Source organism: Brienomyrus brachyistius, chromosome 3 (assembly GCF_023856365.1).
Source record: "Brienomyrus brachyistius isolate T26 chromosome 3, BBRACH_0.4, whole genome shotgun sequence".
In the NCBI taxonomy this organism is placed as follows: Eukaryota; Metazoa; Chordata; class Actinopteri; order Osteoglossiformes; family Mormyridae; genus Brienomyrus; species Brienomyrus brachyistius.
Window position 1 is genome coordinate 8,678,656 of NC_064535.1, and position 7,857 is coordinate 8,686,512.

Here is a 7,857-nt window from a genome sequence, read left to right on the forward strand (position 1 = left end):
CGTCTGTAATCCTTTTAATACGTCTCACACTTTGCATTGGCAATACACAAGTCAGCTATCCCAGTGTCTGTATTATCCCGGGCGCGACTCTTTATTGCCGTATAAAAAGATACAAACTGACCCTTGAAATTTTGCGAGGAAACCGTTGCATAGTGTTTTTTCACATCTGAAGTACTAATATTTGCATTGGAATTATACATTTCATGTTTTTAATTCGAAGGGAATACATTATTTACAATTTGCATAAATATCGTCTACTTTAAATACACGGATTTGCTTTTTAAATTTTATTTTTTCTTAAATGTTGGATTATTAGTTAATTATAGCCCCATGCAAACGTGCAGTGCATTGCAACTTATGCAGAGAGGTGTGATAACTCGTGCGGTGTTACACAAGCCCCTCCCGCAATAGTTGACTTGTTCCTCAGGTGAGAGTATATTTTACATGCAGGGGGAGGGGGGGTCGCTTTTGTTCGCGAGGAAAAGGGGGCTTGCTCCTTCAGGATCGTCCTACCATTTTAACCGGAGTGAAAGCGTGAACGAGGTTGACACTGGAGACTGGCAATGGAAAGCAGAGGAGGGAATAAGGGGAAGAAGTCAGTGCTGCACCGCTGCTCATTGAAGCCACATCGCCCATAGCGATAAGCAGCTCGGCGTGATCTGAGAGGGACCGTCACTCCGGGATCCTAACTAATTTCTCAAGAGAATAAGCCGCAAAGTCAGCGCTACGGATTTGATGTCCAGTGGGAACTTCTTTGGTTTATCAGAATATACATTTGCGTTAAAGCATCTATATATTTTGTTTACAAGAACATTAACGGACACAGAATGACCGTTTTTTTCTGTGACTAAATGTATGATTTATATTGCAAAAAAAGTTTCTTTGTTCTAACTTACATGGCGCATTTTCGAAGATGTACCGGCTCAGTTTTCCACAATGTCCACTCAGAAGTAGTTGATATATGAGTATAACGAGTCTGAAATGACACTTGTTATGAGGATTGATAGATGCAGTTTTCAGGCATCATATGATACTACCGGTCATCACTGAGGACGTGTAATATTGTGTTATCGTCGCCGCAATATGGAAATTTTTACACTTATTTAAATACATTCCTCCGTTTTTTAACTGAATCCACGCTGTCACTTCTTTATATATTTTTTTCTGGTCGGGATTTCTAAAATATTTCGTTCCGAAGCCTGCAGCAGAGATTTAAAATATCGAAAGCTCCGTCTTTCCCATCAGTTACAAGATCTCTGTATAATCTAACAGCAGTGCAATTTCTGTGAGCGAAGCGAATTCTACTCGAAAGGTCAAAATGAAAATCCTACCATCAAGACTTAGCTATGTGTAAGTACTATATATTTCCAATCAAGCAACAACCCCTTGAATGTGTTGGCGATGCATCATTGAGAGATTTCCACTCACGGCTGCTCTCTTTTGCAGGTTTCTTCACTTTTTTGCATTTTGCTACTACGCTCAGGTACGTAGGCATCGTCTCTCTGCAATATCATCCCGATTATTAACGCATTTTTTCTTATTCATTGTCATTTTAATACCAAAATCGCGAGCGTGCATAGTGCGCGCACAGTTCGCGCTGCTCGCACGGTATCGTAATGTGACATAACTGATGTCATGAGTTAGACGCGGTTACGGCGCACTCTTCCTAGTAATCGCATTTATTCCTGCACACCTGAAATAGACCGGCTTAAATTAGGATATCATATAGAAAATGAAGTGATATTTTTTTCTTACTGAACTGGATGGTTAAATGGTATAGATGGGAATATAGGCTGAGGTGTCTTTGGGGTATAAGCGTGATCAGTGCTGGAGTGGACGGCGGCTGTCGCCGCCTGTGCAGTTCGTCACGAACTGGCAGGTATTCGGGAACATATTGCTCCATGCAGTCGATGCAAGGGTACAAACACGCCGGAGGATGCCAGGGGCACTTCGGTGGGAATGAGTTTTAAGGCCACAGCCTGAATAAGCAATACCCCCGTCTTCTTTTTAAGAATATCTCCAAAGTCACGGAGATCTCTATTTTACACGCACCGTCCGGGATGCCACCGTCATTTAAAGGGTTAAGACACATTAAGCGTAAATTCATTCCATCTCGAGCTGTTGCTGTATTCTTTTGTCCATGTATTTTTTTTTTATTTATATGTACTGTTTCAAGAAAGTGAATGAATCAAAAGTTTCGGTCATTGTGGACATTTTTCCCACGCCATCTGGGCGGTATTCTACTTTTTCGTTGTGATATGATTTTAGACAATTGAGATATATTTTGACATAAACTTATTTAATATGATGATTATGGTGTAGCAACTTTCGCACTTGTGTTTGCCCAAGTTAAGCAATTAGTCAGGCACACCTGCATCCATATTGACCTTATACAACTTTAATCAAAGTCGGTTAAGCAGTTTAGCAAATATTTACTCTGCTACGTTTAATTTCCTACAGGTAACTATTCAGTCCCCGCCTAATTTTACGCAACATGTGAGCGAGCAGAGTAAAGTGACGGACCGGGTCAGCCGGAGACTTATTCGGACCTACCAGCTCTACAGCCGTACAAGTGGGAAGCACGTCCAGGTTCTCGGAAACAAGAAAATCAATGCCATGGCCGAGGATGGAGACACTTTCGGTAAGATACATGCCAATCAGTCTTCAAAGTTTTAGGGCTAATTCGTAAATTACCGTAGATACCGTAAAAGCGATTGTTAATAAAGTTGGAAGAACTTCGTAAACACACTGTAAGTTTACATTAATGCATCACAGACGTATATAATAAGAATAAAATCGGTGCATAGGCATTAAATGTCAAAATAAAAGCCTATTTCTGTGACCAGAATATTTCTTAGTACCGCTGTTACTATTTCCAAACATTATGAACTGAATCCGTAGATTAATAGTGTACAATAAAGAAAAGGAAATACTTACAGGATATTATCATTGCTGGGAAATATCAAGGTGTCATTTTCTTCATGTATAAATTTAATGCGAATGCAGTTAGATGGTGAGGCGAGAACTTTCAGCTAGTAAAGTTTGACTGACGACGAGTTGACTGACCAAAAAAAAAAAAAAAAAATGGATTTTGGATTTTTCAGATTGTCACTCTCCAGAGAAACACGTCTGGAAGAGTCATTAGAAATCATCTTAATATTTCCGGAATAGCTCTCCCTCTGAAAAAGATGTCCCGTCCATTTCTAAAATCCTAATTCCTAGTTTCACCCATGGGATTCCTTGAGCAGAGTTGTGCCATTCTGTCTCTTCAGACCGGCAAAACGCATCTAAAATAAATAATAAATGCACCGCAGTTAATTATCAATGGGCTTTTACAGAAAACTAAAATAGACAACGTTTATTTTTTTAAAAAAAACGGCATTGTAGGCATAAAATTAAATTAACTGCGACAGGTTTATTGTATATTGAATTTTCTCGATACCTATATTTAAATGAATTAAGCGTGTTTTCTGATTGTTTTGAAGCTCAGATTTAGATCTAATGTCACGTTAACGCAGCAGCTGTGAATTACGGTTCGGTTGCACAGAGCGATATTGGTCGCCTACTTAACACCAGTGGGAGACCCTCAAGGTGGCCTGACTTGGTGAGCTTGCTCTGAAGGTCCCTATTTGGCCTAAAGCCTTAATATTATATGGGTGACGGTGTTTGGAGAAATTAAGCAACAGTATTGCTGGCGGGACACATTTGCTGGGGTGAGGGGAAGGGGAGGAACACCCCCGAGGGCAGGGAGCGAAATCCTACAGCATGTGCGTCTGGTTCGTGTGGCCGCCTTCCAATGCCGGCCCCCTTGTCATCCCTGCGCACGTTTTGGGACCTGCAGTCCATGTCTGAGCGATGTGTCAAAGTGGGTGAGAGGCCATTGTGGGTCAGCTCCCTATCTGAACGACACCCAGAACCGCCGCAGGCTGTAAGGCTCAGAAACAGAACCAGAGCTATCAGGCCTCGCAGGTTTCAGGTCCAACTGGGCCTGGTACCATTAGATCTGCATGGCTTAGTAATTTTATTTAATTTCTAAAAAGAATTTGTAGTGTTGTTGCCCTACAACCAAATAGATACAATAATTTTGGTAAAATAAACAACTTTGTATCTGGACATATAATAATTTATACTATGTCTTTGTAGATTTTGTGTTTATAATTAATAGATATTAATGTTATTCACATTGATGGCCGCTTGGTATATTCTAAGCATAAAAGACTAAAGGTGTGAAGTTCATTCGCTGCTTGATGTAGATGTAATTCTAAAATATTATCAGCTTAAATCTTTAATCGGTCAAAATTCCAGTTAAGCTCCTTGACTGGGCAGAGTTAAGTCGGCAGTTTGCGTCTCTGTGATTTACTGCACGCTGCAATTTGTGATTTTATCTCCAGATTTTTCTTCCCGGTATCCACAATGCAGACAATTTGCTGTATGTGTACGATGCAAATGTAGGATTACAGAGAATTTAATAATCCTTCCAGGGTTGTCCACGGTGCTCCTTTTCTCTTTAAAGGGATAGGGCTACACGTGTTTTTATCATTTTGCTGGGGTCCTCGCTTGCATAAATCTCCAGATATATCCCCCGCAGGTTTACTGCTTGTGTGTGCATGCGTGTTTTGCATCCTTGCATGCTTAAGCCATTTATAAAGGATGCATCATTTGTAACCCAAAAATGGGCTATTATACAAACTGAACTCCCATTCGGGCGTGACCTTGTCCAAAGGTGGGGATTCATCACATGTACCAACTAGTTATGACTGTTTGATCCCTCTAGTGAAGAGTCCTTTGTTTGTATCCCTTCAGCCAAACTCATTGTGGAGACAGACACATTTGGAAGTCGGGTTCGAATTAAAGGAGCGGAGACAGGATTCTACATCTGCATGAACAAACGGGGGAAGCTGATTGGCAAGGTAACTATACTCAATTACAGTGTCATCTGAAATAGAATCAGAATCAGGTTTATTGGCCGAGCTGGTTCGTACAGACAGGGAATTTCTCTGCAGTTGTCAGTGGCTCTCATAAATGCAGTAGATACACAGCTGAAAGAAGACTAAGTCGGTGGTAACAGACAATTTGGATGACAGATACAATGTGCATGCAGGACCATAGGAAATGAGAGGGGTTTATTTGGATTCATTCATCATTAGTTCCTTGCATTTAAATAATTAAGTTGCTCCCCATCCCCTCCCCCCAATATCAGATTCTCCCCAGCCCGATGTGTGCATGTATGGATGATACAGGTCTGAAAACTGTAGCATGGGGTATCATTATAAGGAATTCCTCAGTAAATGTGAGATGGCCAAAACAATGCAATAAGTAAAAGAATGTTTAAATATAGCTGTAATAATAACCTGGGGGTAACAAGATTAAATACAGGAATGTGTATCCTGAAAGATTTACATTTCAGAGAAATGCTTTATTTGGCCTGATTTTGTAACCTTGCATCAGTATAAGACGAGATGAGCGGATGGTACCACTGTGAGGTAAATGGTGTGAACGGAGTGCAGACCCCTCCTTACTGTTTTGGTTTTGACTCCCCTCCTCTGCCGTTATGAATTGTTGGGGTGATGGAGTGAAAGCAATCGGATCCTCCCTCTCTTTTTCGGTGGGCATTTTTTGTTCCAGGCATAGATTAATGCCTCGTTCTTGCTGCGTACGGTAATAAACCGGGATGCACACCCAGCACTGTCCCCCCCCGCCCCCCCCAGCACCCTGCCGGGACCGCCATCTGGCCGAGACCCTGATCTTATTCTCCCTGACATGTTGGCCCCCCTCAGCACCGCCTGGATGCCACTTTTGGGTCGATAGGTGTGCCTGGAGGTGCTCGCTGAAATGCCTGGTTTATTTTTAACAGCCCATTTTGTTAAGTGGCCCGAGGTGCGCATGTGCTCTGCGTTTGGCTCACTCGGGACGCAATATGCGGCAGGCCTGCGGGGGGGTGGGGTGGGGTGGGGGGCGTTGGGGGCAGGGCTGGAGAGACCATGACTATGTTACGTGTCCCTAGACTCACTGGCCAAGGCAGAAATCTCATACTCCCATTCTCATCCTATGCTAGCACTCCCTTTCAACATTTCACATATTAATTAATATAAAAAATATCTAGTAGATCCACCTCTTAAAAGATTGTTAAAGAATACAACAGTGGCAGTTGCACGGAAGAAATACGTGTGAAGCTGACTTAAGATGATTGCATTGCTGAAAGGGGTAGATATCAAGAAGAGTCTTAAAGAAACAGTAACCCGGAATGTTCTAGAACGGGGGACGGAGGACTTCTTAGTAGAATTTTAGAATGACTGGTCACTTGGATCATGGAGGCACTGTTGACACAAGCGGTAGCCAATCAGTCCAGCCTGGTTTTACCTGGGGAGGGAAACGCCGAATTACAAGGCGCTCTCCAGTAGCACTTTAAGCGGTGACCCGCGACAGTCTCCGTGCGGCACGAGGGCTGGAGTCCAGGGTGGGGGCCGCACTTGTGTTTGCTTAAGGGGCAAGACGTCGTTAGCCTTTCTGGTCATCCCGCTGCCCCTTGATCTCTGGGCGTAATGTGTTCAGCACATGCTCTGCTCTCACGGGGAGTTTCCGCCCGAATGGAAACCAGCGCCGGCTGCGTTCAGGTCTCACTCCATGCGCTCGTTTCGGCAAACCCCACTGTAACTAAACAGCCCCCCCCCCCCCCATCCTTCTCTCACCCCCTCAGCGGAATGGCCAGGGCAAGGACTGTGTCTTCACGGAGATCGTCCTGGAGAATAACTACACGGCATTACAGAGCGCCAAATACGATGGCTGGTACATGGCGTTCACCAGGCGCGGCCGGCCCAGGAAGGGGTCCCGGACCCGCCAGCACCAGCGGGAGGTCCACTTCATGAAGAGGCTGCCCCGGGGGCACCACGTCGCAGAGCACCGGCCATTCGACTTCATCAACTACCCTTTCAACCGACGGACTAAACGCACCCGCCATACGGGGCAGCGCTGAGCCCGCGGAGGGCAAAGCAGGACCCTCCACATCGGCTTCTCACTGTGCCCTGTACAGCAGCGTACAGAACGTTCATATTCCTAATATTTAGTTGTTCATAATTTTTCAGAAAGAAAAAAAAATGTAGAAAAAAGAAAAAGTCATCTATTTTTGTACTCGGATAGAAAATGTTTTATGATTTTAGGAAACGGTTTAGTTAGCGAAGCATATGATTGGTCGGGCGTACCGACGTTAGTGGGCTTCTCCCCAGTGGTTTCGCCTGGAAGTTTTAGTCACTGCTACACATCGGATGCTGCTTAAGGAAACTTGAAGGGTCCCTGGGAAGCTGTGCTGAGGACAGGCAGGGTCATGGCTACCCGAACACATGCCCACCGGGTCCTCGGCCAGTGTGGGGCTTGGTTCTCGTCCAGGGAAAACATGCTTACTATCAATACAGCTTTAATTACACATACCTATGGCAGCCCAATCAGCCAACCCAGGTCCTCTGTTGTTCTTTTAACTGTAAATCTGAGGTGTAAATGTTTCGTTTTACGCGTAGAAGTACTCTGTTTCTGTTGCATTTTGTTTGTTTTTATACATATATAAATATATTTTTATTCAAGGATGTGTATAATAATTTTAATGATGGAATATTTATTTAAAAATGTGTAATAAATTGACATTAGAATACTGCCCTAGCTGCCTGTTTGAACATTCACATTTTACTTATGCATCTTTCATCCAAAGTGACGTACAGGACAGGAAACAGGGTCAGACAGGGAGGTGGTGGGTGGGGTTAGAGGCCTCGCTCAAGGGTCCAACAGAGGAACCACTCAACCAACTGAGGTTCAAAGTGGCGGCATTCAGATCGGAGAAGCTGAGACGCATTAAAAGTAGGATGCTAT

At 43.6% G+C, this 7,857-nt stretch overlaps 1 protein-coding gene across 1 annotated transcript; it reads left to right on the top strand.

The window, feature by feature from the left end:
* The first annotated feature begins 406 nt into the window (after positions 1 to 406).
* On the top strand, positions 407 to 7,645 carry LOC125739541 (fibroblast growth factor 8). Its single transcript, XM_049009759.1, has 5 exons — positions 407 to 1,350; positions 1,447 to 1,483; positions 2,461 to 2,641; positions 4,804 to 4,910; positions 6,698 to 7,645. Exons 1-5 carry the CDS (start codon positions 1,319 to 1,321, stop codon positions 6,971 to 6,973), a joined length of 633 nt encoding a protein of 210 aa, XP_048865716.1. The 5' UTR covers positions 407 to 1,318; the 3' UTR covers positions 6,974 to 7,645.
* The last annotated feature ends 212 nt before the right edge of the window (positions 7,646 to 7,857 follow it).